This window comes from Poromitra crassiceps (genome assembly GCF_964638095.1).
Source record: "Poromitra crassiceps genome assembly, chromosome: 30".
Classification (NCBI taxonomy): domain Eukaryota; kingdom Metazoa; phylum Chordata; class Actinopteri; order Beryciformes; family Melamphaidae; genus Poromitra; species Poromitra crassiceps.
In genome coordinates, this window is record NC_139652.1 from 4811316 (window position 1) to 4836923 (window position 25608).

General features: G+C 43.9%; 3 protein-coding genes across 3 annotated transcripts in view; 2 read left to right on the plus strand and 1 right to left on the minus strand.

Moving 5' to 3' along the window:
* The window catches only part of LOC310800601 (transcriptional repressor CTCF-like), a 32701-nt gene extending 28825 nt beyond the window's left edge, over positions 1-3876 (plus strand). Inside the window, exon 16 of the mRNA XM_083663224.1 lies at positions 1-3876. This exon is cut by the window's left edge and continues 1347 nt beyond it. The gene's annotated coding sequence lies outside the window, so the exon portion shown is untranslated.
* Positions 3877-7269: 3393 nt separating this feature from the next.
* LOC310800611 (small ribosomal subunit protein eS17) lies at positions 7270-13595 on the minus strand. The gene is made up of 5 exons (XM_083663241.1): positions 13554-13595; positions 12233-12384; positions 11031-11136; positions 9557-9622; positions 7270-7393 (listed from the first exon to the last, which is right to left on the minus strand). The coding sequence occupies exons 1-5, from the start codon at positions 13554-13556 to the stop codon at positions 7316-7318; spliced, it is 405 nt and encodes a 134-aa protein (XP_083519367.1). The 5' UTR covers positions 13557-13595; the 3' UTR covers positions 7270-7315.
* A 2728-nt stretch (positions 13596-16323) lies between these two features.
* On the plus strand, positions 16324-24688 carry pclaf (PCNA clamp associated factor). The gene is made up of 4 exons (XM_083663244.1): positions 16324-16462; positions 17749-17829; positions 19221-19401; positions 24095-24688. The coding sequence occupies exons 1-4, from the start codon at positions 16417-16419 to the stop codon at positions 24129-24131; spliced, it is 345 nt and encodes a 114-aa protein (XP_083519370.1). The 5' UTR covers positions 16324-16416; the 3' UTR covers positions 24132-24688.
* The last annotated feature ends 920 nt before the right edge of the window (positions 24689-25608 follow it).

Below are 25608 nucleotides of genomic sequence, written 5' to 3' on the forward strand. Positions count from 1 at the left end.
CGGATGAAATACCTTGGTTTGTATGCCTCTCCCGGAAGAGGGCGTGACTTTGACACTCCATTAGCAGATACATACACAGACGCAACACCCATCCTTTGCCTTCACTCCACGTTCCATTCATGGACGTTTTCATGACGGCCATTTTGCCTCCTTTCTAGTAAACATTCAGGTTGTTCTGCACAAAATGACGGCAGCAGCAACAAAAACAACCATAGACAGATGTAGGGGAGACGCCTCCTGATGACCTGATGACACAGAAATACACACCTTCTCACATGTATATATACACACGCATACTGATCATCACACACACACACACACACACACGCATACACACACATACACACACACACACACACATCCCCCTCATACCGATCTCGACCAAGATAAAGACAAACTGCTCTCCTCCGCTCTTCTTCAGATGCTGTTTCAATTGTCTGTCTCCGGATGAAAATAACCCTGTCTACAGCTGGCATTCAAATGTGTTTTGGGTGATCAGATTGCAATGCGATAGTGCTTGACCACATTAACCTGATTACATTTAATACCTGGTATGAGTCCATCCCATTGCGATCAGATCAGGCATGGTCCATAGCGTAGAGCAGCAGAGAAACAGCGGTGACCGTTGTCATTATGTGGCTTGAGAACACATTTGCATTTCTAATTCAATGTGGTCACAGTGTGTCCCCTCCCCGACAACCTCCAGAGGTGGTTTGGCCGATCGGATCACAATCCGTCCTCAATGTGTCTTGAGTGCATTTACAGCTGTACTTTCATGTGGTCAGGCACTACTATCCCATTACAATCTGATCACCCAAAACACAGTTTAAAGATTTTTTTTTATTTTTTTTTTACAACCTCTTATTTTCTGCTTTTTTTTTTATAATGATTTTTAATATGATTTTTATCTCGCCCTGAAAAGACATTTTCCAAATCAATCCACCACCGCAATTACCGAGCCCAGCCGCAGCCTGGAACAGAGGAAAGCGGGGCATGTGAAACACATGCAATTACATCCTGTAAAGAGCTTATTTTCTGTCACGCAGCGGCTCATTTCAGCCTCAGAGCAGTGGATGAAGCCGCCATGCTAGCCCATAGCATGCTAGCCCATAGCATGCTAGACACCGCTAATATTTATCTGATGTTGAGAATATAGACGATGCATTTGAATTCGATGGCCACCCGTATTTATTTGAGCTGGAATAACATCCATGTGGAGGAACGGGAGCTTTTGTGACGGACAGCAGATGGACAGACAGACAGGGTAAACAAACAACAACAACGTCAATACAGCGGCCATTTTCTCACTGTCGCTATGATATAATAACGATATGAGCTGCTGCGTGTTAGAAAATAAGCTATTTACAGGACGTAAATACATGCATTACACATGCCTGCATTTCCTCGTGTTTCAGGGCGCTGCTCTGCACTTTTTTAGTGCAATGATAATGTTGTAGTGCATCGGTTTCAAAAAGTTATTTTCAGGGTGAATTAAAAATCATTTAAAAAAAGCAGTAAATAAGATCCAGGTTGTAAAAAAACTGAATTATCCTTTAATGCCAGATCATTAACTACCCAGTGAACCTCCAGCCTGAAACAAAGTGCTTGTTGCTCTGGTGAGAGGAAATCAATTTTGTGTGTTTTTTTTTTATTAAAGTATATGATTTAGCTGCATTATTTAGGTGGGTGGTGTGAATCTCCTCTGTTTTACAACTCATTTGCAACCCATTTTGACACATTTCAGCTTCTCCGATTCAGAATCTTCTATGTACTATAAACAGAAACCTAGAACCCCCCCTCCCCCCTTTTTTCTTTTTTTTCTTTTATATAAAGAAGTGGTTTACGATAATTTAATTTGCCTCTTAAAGTATTGTTGGCTCCCATTCTTCTTGTCTGTCTGTATAATCTTGTTTCAAATAGTATGAGTTTTTGGATGGAAAATGAAATCTGAGATGTCAATATTCAACGGCTGGTTGTTTAAAATCGAGGCCACTGTCGAGGGAAGGGTTAACAGACGATGCCTTCACTGTCTTCCTCGTACATGTAAGAGATATCTAAGGGTTAACAGACGATGCCTTCACTGTCTTCCTTGTACATGTAAGAGATATCTAAGGGTTAAAGGAGGGCTTAGTGAGGACATTTATTGACTAAATGCATAGATCTTCTATTTACCCCCCTAACCTTAACCATCACAACCAACGTTACATGCCTAACCCAGGGTTCACACACCTTCTTCAACATCAAATTCAGGGACTTTCTAGACTCAATTCCCCCAAATTCAAGGAGCCAACATGGCCTAGTTTGAGACAGGGATCAAGTTTAATGACTGTTACAACACTGAGAATGTTTATGACAACTAGCAGCTTTACAGAAGCTCACAGACAACTATTAAAAATACAGAGGCTTGAATGTATCAACCTGTGTTACACCTGTTTACTCATGTTAAGTTAAAAAAAAATCAAAAGAACTTCTATTCTGGACCAGAATATATAATCTCAAGCACTTTCAATGACCCATGTCTATTTTCAAAAACTTCCAAGGCCATGATTTTTCTTCTAAAATTAACAAACTGTCAAGGACCGGAGTCAATATCACCGTATGACGACATGTCTAAATCACCAAAATAAAAGCATTCTAGTGGTTCCCATACTTGGGGTCGCCTGAATTCAAATAGGTTTGCCTGAAATATATATATATATATACAATTTAAAACTAACAAAGATAGGGTGACACCTATGGCGATATAGTGACTTTGATTTTTTATTTAGATGACAATCTTTGAGATTATAACTTTAAATCAGGATTCTGAGAATAAAGTCAGAATTCTGAAAATAAAGTTAGAATTCTGAGATTAAAGTCAGAATTTTGAGGGGAAAAGTCAGAATCTTTAGATTAAAGTCAGAATTCTGAGGGGGAGTAAAGAAGCATACTGTGACATCACTGATGATATTATCGATGGTGTACCGGAATTTGAATGTCTCGGGTCCCTCGATTTTTGTGACGTCAAAGTCGGGTCACAAGCCAAAAAAGGTTGGGAACCCCTGTTGTCGTGCTGCGCTGTCTGCTGTGTCAAATTAGGCCATAAACACAACTTTATTTTATTTTGTTCTATTGTTAAAATGAGCACAGCCCGAGCCGGGGCCCTAATCTGACCATGTGGGGCCCCTCAGGCTAATCTGACCATGTGGGGCCCCTCAGGTGTGCAGCTCTATAACAGAACTGAACAGGTCCATTCAACCACTCCATCAACCTCGCTCATAACACAGTATGTTGTTGAGAAACCTCACCGTAACAACTATAATACACAATTCTGACAGATGGTTTGCTTGTAAATAATGTAAATTTTTTGCTTCTTTGATTTATTACGAACATTTTAATATTTTTTTTATGCTCGATTTGAAGACTTGTTGGTCGATTGGGTTCCGTGAGGATTCAAACGTGGTCCTCTTGTGTGGTAATGATGTCAATATGGTGGCTGGAGGCAGACTACACCTTTCCTGACCTCATGAATTGGACAGTTTGACCCATTTTAATTTGGAATTGTTCTTTCTCCAGAGCTTGGGACTGTGTTCAAATGTCTCAAAGTCAGTAATATGGAGGTTTTTCCACTGTCCTTCTCTTGGTCATTGCTGTCCCTGTTAGGTAAGGGACATCTGCGGGTCATTGCTGTCCCTGTTAGGTAAGGGACATCTGCGGGTCATTGCTGTCCCTGTTAGGTAAGGGACATTTTTTTAGACCCTTTGAACACACCAAGGAAACAATGGAAGAAGAACAAACACCTCTGTCATGTCTGTTTGAGGTTGAGACATGTCATTGGAGATGCTATGGGAATGTAATGCTGTACAGCTGACAATAATAAATACATCCAAATGACGGCCCATGACTGCTGTGAATGCTTCCGTTTGATCCATTTATTTTATTATAATTATTTTCATGTTCTATGAGCTGGACTGCTCCGACTCACTATTTCACATAGCACTTATGGCTGACAACAGTACACAGAGCTCAGTGTTCATTCCTTATGGCTGACATCTCAAAGAGCTGTGTTCATGACAACAGCACTCAGAGATGTCAATTTATTTTTACCTGGGCTTAATTTCAGACCAGTAGGACCAGAAATGTCCAAATAGCAGCCCCACACTAATGTTAAAGGGGCCATATTATGCATTTCTTAATTTTGTATCATTTTGTATTTTGTTAGTCTCAACGCCAGACCCATGACAGTTCTTAGGCTGATACACTACGTTACTGCATGCTGCAGACCTCTCTGGGTCTGATACACTACGTTACTGCATGCTGCAGACCTCTCTGGGTCTGATACACTACGTTACTGCATGCTGCAGATCTCTCTCTGGGTCTGGGACACTTTCCCACAGAGGTAGGGGGGGGGGATAAATGGCCTAAAAATAAAAATAATGGAAAATGATTACGCCCACTTCAGGGATGGTGCATTGGGTCATTTGGGAGATATTTTGTATTGGGAGTTGGTACCCATCATGAAATAAACCCCCCACCCCACCCAAAAAACTAAATCGTACATGTTTTTTTCCCCATTTTCCCCCCTTTTATCATTAAAAATAAAATAAAATCTTAAGAGAACACTTTGGTTCACCTGTCAGATGTTGCAAAGTTCTAATGTCACTAAGTATATTTACATAATGCATTGTGGCTCCTGGTTGACTGCAAGCAAACCGTTGAAATCCCCAAGCAGCAGTCATATTCAACACACCATCTGACAAGCAGTCAAACAGAGTTGTCGCAGGTATGTTTTTTCCTTTTTAACAAAATTATTATATTATATCATATTATAATTATATTATTATATGATATTATATTACATGATAATTTAGCTTGGTTTGTGCCAGCAGGGCAGATCTTTTGTGGCACCCACACTACACTGGGCTTCAGCAGTGCCATGAATAAAGTGATGCGGTTGGTGGAGGCTGATATAAAGATGGAGCAAGTGCTACAGAGTTTCATGGTGGATCTGGATGTAGACAGCAAGAATGCTAGTGTGGCTGGACAGACACTGGACATGTGCCTCAAGTTGGTGGCTCCTGAGTAAGCCCACAAACCCTGGAACCGCTACAGGGAATTCCTCCTCTTCCTTGAGCAAAGGCAGGTATCCAGTGTGCTGTTTTCCTACAAAGACAGCAGGTTTGGGTGTCTCTCCAGGGCAGCAGCAGTCCTAATACACCACTTTGGCCATCTGACAGAGTTCCTGAGCCAGAACCCTCACATAAACAACCGCCTGGCCTGCCTCGTCAGAGAAGTGATGGAGCTTCCCTACCTCAAGGTGGTCCTCGTGGTGTTTTCCTGCCTGGGTGTGCACTTGGTGGAGCCCTTCTATGCCAGAACCATAGAGAAAGATGCTACCCATACTCAGCTCAGGGAGTTCTACAGGGGACTGCATACAGGCTTGGGCGAGCCAATCAGCGACAACTACACTACGTTCACAACACCTGAGTATCCTGTAGTGTCTGACAAGCTTTTCCGTAGCGTAAAGAAGACCTACACGGAGGAGGTCCTGAACTCAGTGTCAGACGTGGCTGCCGAACACTTGGATGAAGTGAAAAAGCTGATAGATCTCATGCAGCCCCACCTGCAGACTATCCTGGCCAGGCAGAGGAGGGACTATGGGATTGATGAGGAGACCTTCCGAATGGACTACCCTGTCAGTGAACAGGCTAGTAACATTGATGACACCCCTGTGCACAACATTGGGATGGAGAGACAATGTGGCAAGGTGGACTACAGACTGAAGAAGCTAGGCACACTGAACGCAGTCAGTAGGTCAATCATTTTACAGAAGAGCCAGGAGCTTAGGGATGGACAGATTCCGTCCTTCAGAGGTTTCAAGGCAGCAGCCCAAGCAAAAAGAGAGGTTGAACTCAACTGGAGTAAACTTATGAAGGCGAAATTCGAGAGTGGGGCAGACCAGAAACAGGAGATGGCTCAAAGAAAGGAGAGGAAGAGACTAGACATGCTGGACACACTGAAATCTAGAGGTGGCCCCTTCACTGACAGTGGGGAAGTTGAGAAGTTCCTTGTGGATGAAAGTCTGAACAGTAACGCAAAGCTGCAGAGGATGAAGCTTGAGGTTCAGTTTGCCAGAGAAAGTACCACGCTTCTGCCTAAAGTCGATCCTATCTTCAGAATGCAGGTGACACTGCCCAGTGGGAAGAGGAGGATGAAAACGGCACAGGAGTTTGGAGATGCTCTCATGGCGTACCTAGGCAAAAGGAGTGACCGAACCACACTGGAATATGCAAAATTCCAAGAAAGTCTTGAAAGGCTAAGAAAAATGTGAGGTGCTACTTAAGACTGACAAGTTCAAGTTCTTTCCATGTCAATGTGACTGAATAAAAATGATTTAACTGTTTTGTATTTGGAATAAAAATAAAATCAAGTTTTCCAAATGAGTTTAGTCTTTTAGTATTAGCAGACTGTAAGAATGGTGAATGCATACAGAGGGCGGAACAGCCCAAAAAACGCTCTTTTTGTGTTCTTTTTTAATTTTAAAGAGGGATGGGGGATTATTTTCAAGATACAGAGTTACTTTGAGGTGTAGCAGTTCTTCTATTAATAGTGTTTATTAATTCTCAAATGGGTTTGAAAGCATTCATTCAACAGTACATAGTCAAACAGTAAGAATAGCTTATGCATACCAGGCGGAATGTGCAGAAAATGCCACTTTTTGGGTTCTTTTTTCATTTTCAAGGGGTGGGGGGTTATTTTCAAGATACAGTTACTTTTGGTGTCAAAGTTCTTGTATTGATAGTGTTAATCAAGTCCCAAATGGGTGTGTTGAAATTTTGAACTTGATGATTATCCCCCCCCCCTAACAGAGGGCTGGTTATGGGAGGGAACCGTTCACTTGGCCAGTCATATGCCAGTGATGGCTTCAGTCCTCTCCAATCAGTAACGACTTTGCGATCAGACAACAGGCGCAGCCCATTCAATTTCAACCCGCCTTCAAAACCAGCAGTGGCTGTTAATTGGCACAGACTCATGTAGTATGCAGAGCGCAGCGATTCAACGTAATATTTGAGTCTGGGGAGAGACTATCTGTATGTTATCTGAACAGCCAAGCACCAGGGAATCAAATCAATTTAAAGTAGGAAGAGGAAGGCAGGACTGGAGAAGCTTACATCAGTATTCCGTGTGGTTACAGCGCCCCCCTCAGGAAAATTTGTGTGAGACCAAGGAGTTAGTTTTGTTCCCTCTTGAATGATCATTGAGCAGTAAAAACACAGTCATCGTCAGCAGTTGAGTTTTTCCAAGGGCTTTTTATTAGAAGATATTTGACAGACGTTTAGACTCCTCGGGGCTGCTTGAAGTTCATGCCGACGGTGGGCTGGGTGACCTGCAGGTTGGACAGACTGCCGAAGTCCTGCAGGGGGAGACAGAGAGAGACAGCTCTGAAATACACAACACGCAAGCTGACAAGCTAAAGCCTGGTACAGACAGGTCTGTCCTGCAGGGGGAGGAGACAGAGAGAGACGGCTCTGAATACACAAGCTAACAGGTCTGACAGGAAGGTGGCGCTGTCTGAGAGAAACAGGGTTTGACAGGAACACAGTCCAACAAACACGGGAAAGACTCTCAGGTTGATTTTCCTGTACTATCAATGACCTGGCAACCAGAACACCATGGTCACTTTCGATACAGGGTGGCGTGGCATTACAAAAGGTGGATTATTAAATTAATGTATTTAATGTGGATTTTTACTTTTATAAATCAGCGGCAATTAACTGCATTGTATTCTAGAGAAAGCCAAAGCAATGCTAGTCTGTCATTTGCTTGTTTTCTTCATATCAAATGTTGGTTGTGTCGCGCGTACACGGGTTATTTATTCATATTTACAGTATGCTTCAGTATGATTTTCACAAACAACAGTATTATAATGCTGTCAGACTGTTAGAATACATCTTTACTACCAACACCTGACTAGCCTGTACTCCGGTGCAGTGCTTCCCAAACTGCCGTAGTTATACCTATATACGTGGACACGGGGTACTTGAGAAAAAGGGGAAACTTTAAATGAAACGTTAAAATAAATGTGCTCAGGAGGCACTAATTGCAACTCTTTCACTCCTTTTCTTATTTTGAAATGTTATATTCCTTAAAAGGGTAGGTTATCATTCAGTCATTGCATCATATATTATAGTTTTCTCTTGTCGTTTTCTAAGCAAAATGTTGTAGTCGGGTAAAGAGGGTACTTAGATTCAGAAATCAGGGAAAGCGGGTACTAGTACTACTGAAGCCAGAAACGTTAACCACTGCTCTACTGCTCGATGATGTCACAACTAACCACTGCTCTACTGCTCGATGATGTCACAACTAGTGACATCATCACAACTTGTGACATCATCTAGCAGCGCCCTAGTTGGCGAAAAGCTGAAACAGTCGTTCATCTTTCTCTCAAAATTAATGTAAAGTAAACTTCAGACTTGAAAGCAGTGTCCCGTCTTGTCTGAGGTGAAATGCAAATGAACTCGAGTCACATGATCAAATGTTTCCTGTCCTTTTTAACAGTTAACTCTTTCCCCGCCAGGGTTTCTGACCATTTTCACTCATCTTCCAGGAGTGGACCCACAGAATATTTTCTTCTTATGTAAACACTGAATATCTCAAATGAAAGAAGAGAGCATCTACTTTCATAGAAAGAAAAGTTTGTTTCTGCCTTCATCCGTTCTTTAGTTGTGGACACTTGAACGTGGGCTTTGCTTTTCACCGAAAACGCTCGTCTGTCTCCAGAAAGCCGAGAAAGAAATGTGTTTCACCCCGTCCTCAGAGAGGGGACATACAGATCACCCTCTCGTCTTGCCAGGGGCGGTGGGTGCTCGATGTCTGGAGGTTTGGGGGCATATTTGACGGCTGAAATGTACACGACGTGAGCGCTCACAAACCGGATGATTAATTCTAGCTGACAGGAGAAGTGATTTGTGTGCGTTTGCCAGCGTCTGCTGAGGAAAGTCCTTCGGCTTTGGTGACCGTCGGGAGTCCGTCTGACGGCGCGTCGCCTCGGGCAGGGCTGCTCGTTGCAGTGTTTTTTCCTGGACGCAGATTTAGCTTTTCTCTGCTTGCTGGTTTCGGTGGACAATAACCGTTGCTTCTGGGCGGCTCCGGAGGTGCAGTGGCATTTCATAACATAAGGTGGAAGAAAGAATTCCCGCACACCATCCATATACTGGCAAACTGTATTACAACGTTTCGGTCACTCAGACCCTTCAGGTACCTGATGAAGGTCTGAGTGACCGAAACGTTGTAATAAAGTTTGCCAGTAACCGGATAGTGTGCGGGAATTCTTTCTTCTGCTTTATGGACTCTATCCTCCGACGCACCCATCCATAAGATTGTGAGCGTGTGCATCGGCTCTCCTTTCAAATACCATAAGGTGGCCAAGAGCGCCATCTATCACACATGATGGTGAAAACACGGATTGACGTGATATCACGTCAAAAAAGGATTTGAAAAGATATTCATAGGCAACTTGCACATCTTTTTACCCTGAAGCACACTGCATCGTTATGTATGAAATGAAATGGCTTACCAGCAGCTTCAGCATCTCCTTGGTGTCTGGATCCACCTCGATCAGCTCCTGGTCCAGAGCAGAGACCTGGACAGACAGACAGAAGCAATCTATTCAGTAGATGCTGGTAGAAGCTTCTCTCCACACAGTTATTATTAAGAGCATGTCAACGGGTTAGGGTTAGTTCTGTGTCTCAGCAGCAGAATCTCTCTGAACAGCTGGTGGTGAGAGGGAACAGACTACTTTAGGAGGTGAAATGTCTGAGAGATACAGGGTTTGACAGGAACAGATTCCAACAAACACGGGAAAGACTCTCGGCTTGATTTTCCTGTAATAATATAAATGACCTGGCAACCAGAACACCATGGCCATCCTTTCGATACAGGGTGGATAAAGATGGAAAAGGCCCAGAGGAGGTACTAAGGTGTTGAAACCAGCTAGGTAGTGTTGTTGTGACAGGGTATACTGTATGCAGGAATCGTTAAGTTAAATCCAATACCTCTTAAGGCCTTTTAAATATATTTTAAGACTCAAAACACCACTTTCATCACACCAGTAGTAGGGCTGTAAATCACAAGTTTGATCACCATACGATATAGATTATTTGGACAACAATACGATATTTGCTCATATCACAAAGTCTGCCACGATACGATTTCGATTCAATTCAGGGGTCTGTGATTGATATGAGACGATATGCTCAATTAACACAATCCGCACGATAGCTACAAAATGTAATACCTTGATTGGCGAATGGCGATTAAGACTTTTTAAGGGCCGTAATTTTCCCAAAATTGATCAATAAACTTTTAATACTTTTCAAGACCCCGCGGATACCCTGTGTGAAGCAGTCTACATACATTTCATTGGCTGATGGAGTTCGTCAGCAGATGAGTAGTTGCACTCATCAAAAGCTGAACTAGTTTCACTTTGACAGACTAGTTTGTAGGTTGATCTTTCCACGCACTGCACTCCATCATAGGTCTCAATGATGCCGATATTAGGGAGTAAATAAATTCCGATAGATATATCGGCCGATATTCTTACACATTATATTACACAATTTGTTTTGCAATGATCCCTCAAATATCAAACACTTGACAAAGGTATGACTTGACATGACTTGAGATATGTAATGTAGGCAGGATATTTTACAGCTTATCAATCAACTTTATTGTCCAAAATGACATCAATGCAGTGAAACAGTAAACTGAACTGTGAATTTAATCATTATAAATAACTAGAAATACAAAAACACAAATAGAACAAATGTAAAATATAACTTGAGTTAAGAAAAAAGATCAAATATACACAACATGCTGTCTATAACTTAAAAAATACAAAATAAAAAAAATATCTGCAATATCGACCAATATCGGTGGACCGATAAATATCAGTTATCGTAAATCTTCGATCACGATTAATATTCGATTCATTGTGCAGCCCTACTTGTCAGCATAACAGCAACAGACAGCGTGGCAGAGACTGTACTGACCTCTGGGACGTAGTTGTCCCTCCTCTCTCTCTCCTCCTCCTGCAGCTTGATGGAGATTCCTCTGACTGGACCTCTCTGGATCCGCTTCATCAGATGGGTCACATACCTGCGGAGACACACCAGTTACCAAACTACAGCCCAGAATATTTCACATGCCCCGCGGCTCAACACAGACGCAGCACAGACACACCGCAGCACAGACGCATCACACGCTAGAATGTCTGAGAGATACAGGGTTTGACAGGAACAGAGTCCAACAAACACGGGAAAGACACTCAGCTTGATTTTCCTGTAATAATATAAATGACCTGGCAACCAGAACACCATGGCCATCCTTTCGATACAGGGTGGGACAAAGATGGAAAAGGCCCAGAGGAGCCACTAAGGTGTTGAAACCAGCTAGGTAGTGTTGTTGTGACAGGGTATACTGTATGCAGGAATCGTGAAGTTAAATTCAATACCTCTTAAGGCCGTTTAAATATATTTTAAAGTCGAGCTGAACCCAAAAATGACTTTTTTCTTTTAGTTCAAATACCTGGGTATTCAGTGCACCTATTTAATAATGTATGCAAAAAAAAACACACCAAAAAAGTCTAATTTCTTTAGTTTTTCACACTTTTTCACATCAAAAGTTCATTTTTCAAGATTTCAACCAATCATATCACGACACGGCAGCTGTCACTCAAATCTTCATTTCAGGATAATTTTCTCTTCCAAATGAAGGGGAAAATGGCGCCTAGTGCCTGTCATCTAGCAGAATTTCTAGCCCATAAACGAACTATTAACTTGACCAATTATGCAAAATAAATCAAACGGTAATGTCTAAGAATGCGAAGAAATGTAACTGACTAGAAATTAAATGTAAAGACTCCCAGGTTGATTTTCCTGCACCATCAATGACCTGGCAACCAGAACACCATGGTCACTTTCGATGCAAGGTGGAACAAGGCCTTATCGTAGGTAACCACCTCCACCCACCCGAGTGCTGGACTCACCCAGAGGAAGCATCCCCTCCACCCCTGCATTCATGTGCCATCGAACGTCAGAGAAATGGCACTCAAAAAAAAATCCGAAAATCAAATTTTGCTACCCGATTTTCTCAAAAATGGCAGCGCTGTTTAGCAGCGGCATGTCAACAGACAGACTCCTCCACGGTTGTACATCAGCCCTTTACAGCCTTCCTCCTCTGACACTGGACTCACCCGGCGATCTTGTTGCGGAGCTTCTTGCTGGGGATGATGGCGATCTCCTCACACACCCTCTTGTTAGTGTGGAAATCGTTGCCCAGCCGGGTGTAGTATTTCTCAATGATGACCCGGGCGGCCTTTTTCACCGTCTTGGTCCTGACGCGTCCCTGGAGTCACCGGACAACAACACTCAGTGAGCACATCGACATGGACACCGATTACATCCATTAACCCGTTTCACAGGCACTGCAGTACAGACGCATCGCACGCTGGAATGTCTGGGAGAAACAGGGTCTGACAGGAACAGAGAGTCCAGCAAACACGGGAAAGACTGCCAGGGTTGATTTTCCTGTACTATCAATGACCTGGCAACCAGAACGCCACGGTCACTTTCGACACAGGGTGGGACGATGACACATTTACATAATTATCACAATAAGAATAAGGTGATAATCACAGGAACAATAAGCCAGTTATAAATTGTTACACCTAGGTTTCAGCTCAATCTTTTCATTTATTATTGGGGAAGTTTTTTTCAAACTGTGCATGTCAACCGGTGCAGTAACCCGGATATTGTAGTTACAAAGCAAGCATTACAGTGCATGGAGAGTAATTTGAGAAATCACGCAACTTCAACCCACAAATAAGCTGATTTCCTACCAGTAAAAACCGTTTTTGGTGTGCATGTAAACACTCGTGGATTCTGTCTGACATTTCAAGCCATTAACACCATATCAAAGACATGACTTAGCTCACCTAGCTTAGCTGTCCATTCTGTCAGTAGACATCAATGTGAGATCAGTGTAAAAACGCCGCTTTTGACTAGCGATGAGTGGATGACAGCCTGTGTAGGGTTACCAATGATAAACAGCCAGCACTGCGCTAGCCAGTTCATTAGCTAAAGCTTGAGCCTCCCCATAGCCAACAAGTTAGATACATTAGCGACAATATTAGCAGCTAAGCTAACGCCGGCTTCGCCTACAGCTCTAATCAATAGCTGGACATGTTTTGTTAACAAATTAAGTAGTTTGACATGTGCGATAATAGTACTAGAGGCACGTTTATTTATTTATTCTACTATTCAGGACAATTTCTGTGAGAAATCCTGCGTGCGAAACGTGCTTCGTTCGACAGGAAAGCGGCTTGACTGCAGAAAATCACCGACTAGATTCATATTGTGATTAAACGCACGGCTTGCCTCATCTAACTAAAATATTTCACCCATCACATACACCAGACAGTCCGGTCAGCGTGCCCGAGGCCGCGGACCACGGAAAGCCTTGAAATCGCAGGATTAGGACGGATACTGCGGACTGGAAATGTAAAAATTACCCACCATGTTGGATCGGCCTGGTAGAAGAGGACTTCTTCTCCTTCTTCTTTTGGTTTTAATTGCGGTTGGCAAACAGCTTTCGGGTACATTACCGCCACCCACTGGTCTGGAGTATGAACTATCTGTATTTAGATACAACAACAAATCATTCCTACCAAACAATAAACACAATAGTCATAATTAAATAACAATGAACCAAATAACGAATACAATACATTTGATCAGATTCAGACTTGTTGTAGAAGAGGACGGCCAGACTTCCCGGGGACTATTTATTTAATTTTTTCTTTCTTTTTTGAAACAATTACAATGACAGCATCTCAGTGAGGTATTTTTCAAGTGCAAAACATTCTGAATCAAAATCCAACCTGCTATAAGATACTATAGCCTATAGCCTATCTGACCACCATATTATCTTATATCGTGCATATCTCGCCAGAAGTTCTTATGTGTGTGTGGGGGGGGGGGTCATTGTAAGCTGTGGACATGACAGAGAATTGTCACAAACAAGATGAAAAAGAAAGGATAAAAGGAGACAATAAATACATTATTAAAAACAAATCAAACAAATAAAAATAAATCCATCATCAATCAAACCTGTAGCCTATATTCTCGACCAACCGATTGGTAGGTTGATATACAATTGAGATCAAAAGATCGACCATGGTTCAAGTACCCTACATTCAGAGCAGGGGCTCCCAAACTTAAGAATGCTGAAATATGTATAGACAGTTTTAACTTGACAACAATAACAACCGTCACAACCCACCTGAACATCCGCTCTACTGTACTTCCTGTAGGCCTATACATAGCTGAGCGCAGGCTGATATTCGGCTCATATTAAATGTTAACGTTAGGCCGTGTCTCCGACAGACACATTAACAAGGTAGCCTATTTCGGGCTTTATGTCTTGTAGTAGTTAGTAGTAGTAGTTGTTGTTGTTGTTGTTGTTGTTGATAGTTGCCATAACAGCCACCCCTGTCGGAAAGACGTGCACACGCTGGGTAGGAAGCGGTCAAACTTCCATCCAAACACATTCGCTGGGCTATCCTGCATTACATCTCTTTCTACAGTCTGTGCTCAGACCGTCAAACTCAGTGGGTCAGACAGACAGACAGCAGTTACGCTTGCTAGCCTGCATGAAAGACGCCAGTGTGTTTATGTTTTTAATATAGTCATATCTATGGTTTATAACGCTGCCACTAATCAGAGGCAGAGAGGGCCAGGGGCGGGTTATGCCTTCGCCATCATCCGAAAAAAATATCGCTTCCGGTAAGCTAGCTAGCTGCTGGTTGGTTGGCTAACAAGCGAATGTTAGCCGTTAGGGGAGAAAGTCCATATATGGTCCATCCGGTCATCGGGCACAGGGCATTACGTCATCTCAGGATAACGCGATTGGCTGGCTCAGATCTGTTCAAATCTGAGCCAGCCAATCACGTTGCCCTGCGCCGTTTGGCACCGTGTATAAAAGGCGACCGCTGACGGGGGTGGGTGGGGGGAACCAGAGGAGGGGAGATGGGAGAGGGGGAGAGGAGAAGAACCAGAGGAGGGGAGAGGGGGAGAGAAGGAGGAAGGGGAGAGGAGAGGGGAGGCAAGGGGAGAGGGGGAGAGGAGAGGAGGGGAGGAAGGGGGAGAGGAGAGAGGGGCGGAGAGGAGGGGAGAGGGGGAGGAGGGGAGGCAAGGGGAGAGGGGGAGAGGAGAGGAGGGGAGGAAGGGGGAGAGGAGAGAGGGGCAGAGGGGAGAGGAGGGGAGAGGGGGGGGAGAGGAGAGGGGGAGGATGGAGAGGAGAGGAGAGGAGAAGAGGGGAGAGGAGAGGGGGAGGATGGGAGAGGAGAGGAGAGGGGGAGAGGAGAGAGGGGGAGAAGAGGAGAGGGGAGGATGGGAGAGGAGAGAGGAGAGGAGGGGGAGGAGAGGAGAAGAGGGGAGAGGAGAGGGGGAGGATGGGAGAGGAGAGGGGGAGAGGAGAGGAGAGAGGGGGAGAAGAGGAGGGGAGAGGAGAAGAGGGGGAGAGGAAAGAGGGGGAGAAGAGGAGAGGGGGAGAGGGGAGGGGGAGGATGGGAGAGGAGAGAGAAGAGGAGGGGGAGGAGAGGAGAAGAGGGGAGAGGAGAGGGGGAGAGGAGAGGAGAGGAGAGAGGGGGAGAAGAGGAGGGGAGAGGGGGAGAGGAGAGGAGAAGAGCGCCGCCAGCGGCACCACCCCGCTGGGCACAGACACCCAGGCCAGCCACCCCAACCCCCATGCTGCCACCACCCAGGCTAAGTGCCCCTCTGCTGGGCAGGGCAGACACCCAGGGCAGCCACTCCCACCACCAGGCTGCCATCACCCGCCCTGCCCCTCACACTGCCCGGGTCCCACACCCCCGCCCGAGACCCCCCTACAGAACCCCGAGCACCAGGCGGACCCGGTGCATGGTTTGCATGGTGCACGCATAGGCCTATCTTTACATTTAAACGTTTACATAGCAAAAATAAAAAATCGAAATAGAAGTAGGCTATGTCAGTTGATACAATTCAGGTGGCGGTAATGCAACATTTAAGGATGCCAACCGCCATAAAACACAGAAGAAGAAGCTGAGAAAAAGGAAGTGCTGTGGGGTTGCATTGCGGCTGGTGAAAACCGTCTATATAGCTTACATATCTCAACAATACCTTTATTTTGAAATTTTGACCGGGACTTCACACTGATCTGCTTCCTCCTGAGACCACATCCCGCCCCATCTGCAGACGTCACTTTAAAACCAGGCGGGAGTTCTCTTCTCTTCTCTTCTCTTTTTCACTTCTCACCCAGTTGTCTGATTTCGCATCACCGCGCGCTGCTGGACTGTTTCATCAGAACCGAGCCTGAAATAACTCCTTATTTTGTGGCAACATGGTGAGGACTAAAGCAGACAGCGTCCCCGCGACCTACAGGAAAGGTAAAGTCGGGAAATACACACTCATTTGACACATCTAACGCCACATACAGTGCGAGTATTGTTGGTCATTGTACTGTCTGGCGGGGGGTTACATGCTGCCACTCCGACGTTCTGCCACTCCGAAATATCGGCACTCAGAAAGGGGGTCTATATTCCCCGTTTTTCACTAACCTCTCCCAGCCCCCACGCCAAACCTAACCTCCCCCCATGCCTAAACCTAACCTCCCCCAGACCCTAACCCAAAACCTAACCTCTCCCACCCCCACGCCTAAACCTAAGGTCGGCATTGCGGCTTCTAAGGTGAACGACCGCCAGTCCGAAAAATGGAAGTTAACGTTCGGAGTGGCAGCATGTCGGAAAGGCAAAGGAACCCCCTGGCGGGGTACGCTGATACGAGCCAAACAAAGCGGCCTAACATTACTGTTAGTTGGGACATTTCGGTTGTGCATAAATCACACACCTGTCCGTTTGAACTGATCTAAACGTGTGTGTGTGTGTGTTAGTCTTGTGTAGATGTCTATTTGTTGTAAATGTATTGTAGACACAGAACCCAGTTTAACCTCGCGCCAATATGGCGACGCGGCGGGTTCGGTTCTCTTGGGTCCTGGTTCCGTCTGCACAACCTGATGTGCTTTTGTCAGCTTAAAGTCACTTTGGCGTTTGAAAATAGTAACGTGACGTTAATGTGGATATGTCTGTCTGTCATACGGCTTTTCACGTTCACGGAAGTTTGTTTTAGGAGGTCTGGGTCTCAGGCAATCTGGCGCCAGTTTTGGGCGCCTGTGTGTGTGTGCAGCCCGATGTGAAGGGAAGTTCAGGCCAAACTACATGCAGAAATCACTCACTTTAATGTTGTCTTGCTTTTCGACAATGTGTACGTTGTAGAACATGTCATAAAACATTTGACCAATTAATACGGGTTTCTGGTCAATTCGGCATATAGCTGATCATCCACCAAACAGCACTTGTATATCATAAGTATTTTTTTACCAACTGTAATTACTAACGTGAAGGTCTCCATGCTGCATTAAAGTTTAAACTGACAGATTGAGTGGAGTTTGGTGTGACTGTCTCAATAGAAAGTCCCACAGGGCGCCAGAGACAGACAGGATGTCATTTTGACTCTGAGGGGTGTCTGTTTTTCCTCTAAACGGATCTTCCAAACTGACACTACTGTGAATATAACCATTTAAATCAGTGCATTTTGTGTCTGATGGAGCTGTAATAGAACCTTTTTCCTGCTGTATTTTCTGCCATGTGATTTATCTGTGTGTGTTTTTCTCCAGCTGTTGCAGCCACTGCACCCAGGAAGTCCCTGGGCTCCAGCTCAGCGAACGCCTCCTCCAGCAGCCAGGCGACCACACCTGGTCAGTCAGCTCAGTACTGATGGTGCATTCATGTGCTCCTCGGATATATCCTATTTACCAATTACATCAGGACAACGTTCAACATGGACACTTGCTTCCTTACTAAAAGGAAGTAGTGGATCATTGTGGTAGCTAGCTACACAGGCCATAATGTGCAACTACCGTACTAAAAATAAATGATAGCTACTATGAACAGAATAACAAAATATATAACTTTTTACAGTCAATTGGTGCCACAGACTCCATACTTTCCACCATTGTTCTAGTCCCGAATCCTCACGCAATGTCGGAAACTCGTGTAGCATCGAAATTCCCATTCATAAACATGACATTGAAGGGCCGTTCATGTGCTCACAATTCATAAATACGATGTATCCGAGGAGCAGGTGAACGCCTGATTAGACCATAGACATAAATAATATGGGATAGCTAATGGCTATCCCATCCCTTGATTTTTCGTCAGCAGAGTGGGAGGGAGTGGGTTGAGTCCTTCCGCACCTCACGTGAGATGGGAGTTTCCCTGAGCCGCAGCTCCGCCTGCTATTGGTCCGTGATCGGCAAGCTGCGTGATCACTGGACAGGCGATCTGTCAATCACCGCATTTTCTATTATCTATTTTACTCCAAATGGGCGAGTCATATAAAAATTGACCCCCCTACAGTTGTTATGAAAAGGTGAAATTAGCTGTATAGACCAAACATGTTTCAGTCCAGGTTGTAAAGATGTTTAATTACTGTTACAAAGTGGGGCATTTTAACAGGAACGACGGGACTTCTGAGTCCTGCCTCAAGTGGTCATTCGAAGATTTACAGTTTAAACAAAGACTTCTGCCGGCAGTCACGGCACGAAATATGAAAGAACGTCATGAAGAAGAGAGTTGTTTTTGTAGCGGACAGTGCAGGGGGTAAAATAAAGAACGTAACCTACTACTTTGAGCGCGGTACACAGCAAGCAAGCGAGTATCCACTGTTAGCCAGGTCAGATAACATTATCGTCGACAATGACGAGCACTTTCTTGTAAAACATACCTGGACTCCAACAAAGAAAGCTTCAGATAGTTTTCACTCCTCCGAGCGCAGCTCGAGCCACTTACGTCTATAAGACCCGCGGACGTTAACGTAACTCCCTGGAATGCGAGACTTAACGAGCCAGTTACATGGCGTTGCATTCTTAGACGTTGCCGTTTGCTTTTATTTGGTATGTTACATACAATTGGCTCAATTATTAGTTAATTCAGAGTTAGATGATATTGGAGCAGCCAGCCATTTTATTTTTTGCCGGAAGTCGTCACACGACCACACAACCGGGTCAAATGGGCGTGGCTACATAAGGTGAATAGAGAAGGTGGGGTTCCTACTGAGGTGAAGGTGATGCTGTGTTTGATTTCACAGCAAAGGGCAAATATGCCGGGGGGAACCCGGTGTGCCCCCGCCCCACCCCCAACTGGCAGAAGGGCATCGGGGACTTCTTCGGTGGTCCCGGCCGGAAGCCAGAGAAGGAGAACCAGGAGCCAGCGGAGGTGGTGGTGGTGGATGACGAGGAGGCCGGAGGGAGCGGCATGTCCAGCAGGAAGTACGGCTAACTGTTTTAAATACGGGGCCATTCCTTTTATATTGGGAACTAGTAATATCCCAGTTGAGTGACGTCGCACCCGAGTTGATCGCGTTCCATCAAATCAGTCGGGAAACCAAACTAGCTAGGGTTAGCTTAGCTCTAGCCGTTGTTAGCAATAACGGTTGATAACAGCACATTTCGCTGCGCATGCATACACTGTAGTGGAGGGGTGCGTGCGCGGGACTGTTTTTTAAAATCCCGCTCCCGCTGGATTTCTGACCAGTACCGCCCGCTCCCGCAACGTGTGTGTCACTGACCGCCCGCTCCCGCAACATGTGTGTCACTGACCGCCCGCTCCCGCAACGTGTGTGTCACTGACCGCCCGCACTCACGTTATGACCGCCTGCGATAAAAGCGGGGTCTCTTAAAGGATAATTTCGGGGGGGTTTTCAACCTGGACCCTATTTTCCACACTATGTGTCTAAGGGACTCATTGTGACACAATTTTTTTTCAAATTGGTTGAGTACTCACCGAGATAGCCTGGTTTACAGCTCGTCAAACACAACTACCAGTGTGACCCAGTCGGGCATTTGCGCACCATCATTCCACGTTCGCTAAAACGGCTTGTTTTGCTGCTGGGAGACTCAAACTGTCATTATAGTGTCTGGCAACATGGGAACGACTCTACACATGAATATTATTCTCTGGACAGAGAAAATGGGCGTGAACAGGCGAGGAGAGGGAGCAGGGAAGCTTGCGCTGTGTCAACACAGGATTTCCCCTCTCATCAACAGCGCTGTGCTGCTGGAGACAACAGAGAGCCGCAGGAACGAGTCCGGAAATCATCGATGCTACCACTCCTGGTTCTTCACTGTTTTCGCCTATGGGAGTTTTGAATGGGTTTTTGGCGCGATGCTTCTAATAATCTCTCTGGGCAAAGCTGGCTTAATCAAACCCGAGCCAGTGTTTAGTAACATCATCTTCACACACGAGGACCACTTTTATGAGTTTTGAAGCTTTTACGTGCCGTTAAAAGGGCGGCTAGCTAGCAAACGGCTAAATGAGACTACACTGTTGAGTCGATGGGGATATATACGTCAATAACGTCACCACTTCAAAGGACGAACACGGAAATTCTCTTTCCCTCACCTGGTTCAGCCCCGTTCAGCCCGGGGTAATCAGTGCACACATCAACAACAGTCCAGGTTGAGCGCTGACGTGACGTGGAAGCCTATGCGACAGTGTGTAGTTCTGGATTAGCTTAGCTCGAGCTTTTTACTTCTAGGGCTCGCACTTACGCTACAAAACTCATGAAAGTGGTCCTCGTGTGTGAAGATTATCCGACTGATCTCTGGTTCGCGTTTGATTAAGCCAGCGTTGCCCAGAGAGATTATTAGAAGCATCGCGGCAAAAACCCATTCAAAAATCCCATAGACAGAAACGGTGAAGAACCAGGAAGTCCGGGACTTCCGCGTTCTGACTACAAAAATACGTCATCCCTGCGGCTCTCTATTCTGTTCCTTTATCTCTCTCTCTCGCTCATATGCAGAGGCATGCAGAGAGTCTCTGCATACGCACATTTTCTCTGTCCCACAGTAAACCCCGGATAATAATATTCATGTTTCCATGTTGCCAAACACTATAATGACAGTTTCAATATCATCAATATCTATTTTATATTGCTGTGTAAACAACATTCTCGTCCAACAACTGTATTATTCAATTTTCTTGCCAAAATCTACAAGGTTTCATATGAACACAATCATGATAACATCATTGTATTTGACCTTCCCCTAAAAAGTTATTTTTTTTACGGAATACAGCTGAGCTTCAAGGGCCAGAAGCTGCGTGTCACGGAAGCGTCGAGGAGCCTTGCCATTCACACCAGAAGCACTCTGTTTTGCTACGCAACTCGGTCACAAACCAGGGTTCCCGCAGCTCCTTAAAGGAGGACTAACCCCCTAGATATGTATCAGAACAGTGATTTGAAAATACCTATGGAAAAAAAACCAAGAAATGACATGCTCTTGTCTATACTAAACTCTTTGGCTGTGTTCAAGTCAAGATTTTTTTTCTGAAATTGACGCCATTACAGTTTGCCTACCGCCTCAAAAATATTTTTTTTGAGAGGGATGCTGCTGAAAAATGATACAAATGGTCAAATGGCAACAGTTTGGTGTCAAATGTGGAAATTTTGACCAGAATTCTTCACACATCACCCTAGAGCTGTGCATCTTCACTGATCTCACGATTCGATACGATTCGATTATAGAAGTCTACGATTCGATTCGATTATACGATGCATCTCGATGCATCGTGATGCATCTTAATTCGATGCATCACTTTTTCCGCAATACATGATTTATTTTTTCTCACTTTCTTTTTTCTCACTGTGTGGCTACTTTTAAAATAAAAGTGCATTTGGAATTGCATTGTATTATGATCCATAATTAAAATAAACAACTGCATGTACTTACATTCTATTTTATTTGATTATAATTTTTTTTTTTTTTTTTTTTAATAATCGATTTTTGATATTTGTTAATCGATTCAGAATCATCCTATTAAGCATCGCGATGCATCTCTGAATCGATTATTTTCGGCAGCTCTACCCCCAAAGTCATATATATTGGTTAAAAGCTGAAAAAAAGTGTTTTGGGGGTTAGTTCTCCTTTAAAAAGCCTTAAAATGTCTTAAATGAAAATAAGGGAAATTAAGGTCTTGAATAGTAAATTTGCTGTAGGTATTACATTTGTAGATGGTGTTTTTAAGGCTGATGGAAAAGTATCTGTTTACTGCGCTTTGAGACTCTGGTAAATACTCACGGAATTCGAACGTTAAATACTGTCCCTCAATCAAAGTTAGCAACAGTCTCCCGGGCTCAGAAGCAGCGCGCACGTCATGCAAGTGGGTTTGATTTGGTGAATGAAGTAGTGTCATGGCGGAAGGCAGTGCGCTCCGGAGATTTCTCTGCCGTCTAATAAGAGGACTAGTCTGAAGCGTGGTCGTATTATGGTATTTAAAAGCGTGTTGAGGGAAACCTGAGTTGCAGAACATGCAGAAACAAAATCACCGCCAGTGCGCCACTGAGTCATCTTTGCACTTTATAGCGGATTAAAGGTAACGGTAACATTGTTAAAGAAGAATTCAGGTTTTTTACGCCCTGGACATTATTTCCAGCTTTAAATATGCTGTTTATAGGGGGACTCGCCCCCCCCCCCCCCCCCCCCCCCCCACCCCAGATTTCTTGCAAAACTGTATGATTTGAAAACTGCAGACAAGATGGCCGCCTATACTCCCTTCTGTACCCTGGCAGAATTCCTAGCCCATAAACTAACATAACTTGGCCAATAAGTATGTGACATACAAAATAAAACGAATAGTAATGTCTTTATTTGTTGTAGAATGCAGAGGACATGTAGCGGTTTACTTAAACTCGCATTCCAAGAATGTTGTATTTACTGCGCTGCTCTAAAGATAACGTAACTGGCTCGTGCCTCAGAGAGCCTGTTCGTCCTGGAAGCCACTCGCTTTGCGCCAGAACACAATCGATTTGGGGGTGGAACACGCCAGAATTGGCCAACGCCCAGAACTGTCAAATCACACGCTATGGCCCGCCCCCCAGCATTTTCAGTATATCAGAGATGGATAGAGAACGTGAAAAATATAGCCACGTTATAAACAACAAACTAACGCTGGTGATCCGTATGGAAACAGTGTTACTCGAAATGGTTAAAAGTTATATCAATTTGGTCATTCAGTGGCGTTTTACTGCCATGTAACATAACTAACTAGCGGCTAATATTAGCCACAGTAGGCTAGTAGACTATTTTTCACATGAGTGGGAAACGCGCAAATACCACCGTGACGTCACGATGTACCAAATCTCCCATTCATTTGAGGGCAGAAAAAAAAGCAGGTTTGAACCCATAGAGGGAACTTATGCTGCTGAAATGTTAGGAGTTTGTAAAATTGTAACAGATTGATCTCAAATGTGGAGATTTTGACCAGAATCCTTCACATACCACCCCAAAAGTCATATATATTGGTTAAAAGCTGAAAAAAAGTGTTTTGGGGTTTAGTCCTGCTTTAAGTCACCCTGACAACTGACGACGCTAATCAACTTGAGCTACAACCTGAAAACAGGGCGTGTGAAATGCCTGTATTTATGTCTTGTAAATAGCTTATTTTCTGACACACTGCGGGTCAAAATGTCTGCAGTATCAAAATAAAGTATGATGCTATCAACCACATCAAACTTTTATCAGGCACCTGACAGGGTCAGTCATGGTAATGTGAAAGTTATCGTTGGCTCTTGTGGACGGTTAGCAAACCTGTTGGCAGATGATCAAATGCTCATTACCACTACAGTATAAGAGACTTGACTTGGATTTGCAAAAAAAAAGACTTGTGATTCTCTGATAATAACTGTATTTTAGTTTGATTGATATTAGATAGTCTTTAGATGGTGTGCACTGATAAAGTCCAATCTGCAATAGTCAGCATTTCACTCCCGCTCTCTTTGGACAGTCTTTCTCCTGTCTCCTCCTGCTCCTGTCAGTCTCCATGTTGAGCCTGCATCACACAGTTTTGAGCTGGATGTGAGAACAGACGCCAGCGTCTGGCCCATTTCGTTACATTTAGCACTGTTCAGACTCGATATTTAGAAATGCCTGTTTCCTGACCGATGCTCTTTGTCTCCCCCTGTAGGTCCAGACCGCTGCCTGCTGACGAGGAGGACGACTGACTGAGTGTTCACTGTTCCAGTGTTCACTGAGTGCTCACTGTTCCAGTTGTCGTTAGACCATGTCTTGTTCATGTAAATGTGTATATAAATATACTGCTGAAATTTTGTATAGAAGTTAATTAAACTTTGTTTTTATTAATGCTTTATTCGGTTATATTGCTATTGTCTGATGTCTAATGGTGGGCTAGTTGCTCAAAACCGTCAAAATCATTTGAGATGTACTATTGCTTGTTCTTCTGTGGCAGCAGTAATTAGTTCCTCTAATCATTTTGTTACTTAAGTTTTCCCTTTCTCATCTTCTAAAATAAGTACCCATACTTTTGGAAAATCTGGAAAAGTCATTTTTTTTTATAAATTGTGTTTTGTATAAATGATTTCCTTAAATACTGTCAAATGTCACAAAGAACATTCTGTCTCAAACAGTCCTGTTGGACAATATTTCTGGTTGCCGACTGGTTTTGTTGGCCGAGATCAAAGTTTATCCTTCGTTTGTATTAAGTGGAGAAACTTTTCTGTCATTGATGGTTGCTCTTATAATTTGGTCTCATTAAAATGTTTCATTCAAATTTGACATCGTTTGTGAAAATGGTATGAGATGGTATTGTGATGTTTTGGCAGCTAGCACAGTGGTTCTCAAAGTGGGGTCCAGACCATGAAGGGTTGTGCAAATTCCATTCATAGGGGCTGTAGACCAACCCAGGACCCTGGGACAGAATCAGATGGGGGGCCGTGGTTTAATTTGTGTCACTTTGGGGTCGTTGACATTAAAAGTTTGAGAACCACTGAGGTAGGAAACCAGCAGACCAACTCACAGGTCTTGGTAAAAGCCTTCTGTACAGGTGAATACTGGGAGGTTAGATGGCAATGGTTTTTAGTGACCCGTAAATCTGACTTCAACTATCAGAGTTCAGATTAGGATCAACTGTAAATCTGACTTCAACTGTATCAGAATTCAGATTAGGATCAAATACAGACAGACTGGTTGAATCTATTCCCAAACCTTGTTTATGGGGAAGAGTCCCTCATCTCGTCTTATCAACCAAGCAAAAGTAAACCACGCCGCAATGGGAAAGAGAACTGATGCTTTTAAATCAAAATTCAAAATGATGCATTTCCTTCAAAATATTTTTTAAAATATTGATACAAAAACACTTTCTTATACATATACAACTTTTTCCTGATATTCTTTTCCAGCCCAGTAGTGCCTAAACACTGGTAAGGCCAGCACTCCTTCAGACTTGGTTTTTTGCAAGTGCATTTTCAGAATTATATGATTCTTATAATTCCAGATGTAGGACAGAATTATTGAGTCCAGTTCTTTGGGGGGGGATCCGATGTAAGGAAGACGGGAAGGTTTTGACACAGATAGAGAAACCTGGGAAGTGAAACCACCTTAACTGAGTTTATACGGCCAATCATGGACAAGGGCAGGATTTTCCAGTTTTCTATACAATGTTTAAGTCTTAAAACAAAACCA

Coding starts and splice junctions, on each gene's coding strand:
- LOC310800611 (XM_083663241.1), bottom strand. Junction 11,137..12,232: donor CTCCGCAACAAGATCGCCGG/GTGAGTCCAGTG, acceptor GTGTCTCCGCAG/GTATGTGACCCATCTGATGA. Junction 7,394..9,556: donor AGGAGATGCTGAAGCTGCTG/GTAAGCCATTTC, acceptor CTCCCCCTGCAG/GACTTCGGCAGTCTGTCCAA.
- pclaf (XM_083663244.1), top strand. CDS start 16,417: ATGGTGAGGACTAAAGCAGACAGCGTCCCCGCGACCTACAGGAAAG. Junction 16,463..17,748: donor CCCCGCGACCTACAGGAAAG/GTAAAGTCGGGA, acceptor GTTTTTCTCCAG/CTGTTGCAGCCACTGCACCC. Junction 19,402..24,094: donor AGCGGCATGTCCAGCAGGAA/GTACGGCTAACT, acceptor CTCCCCCTGTAG/GTCCAGACCGCTGCCTGCTG.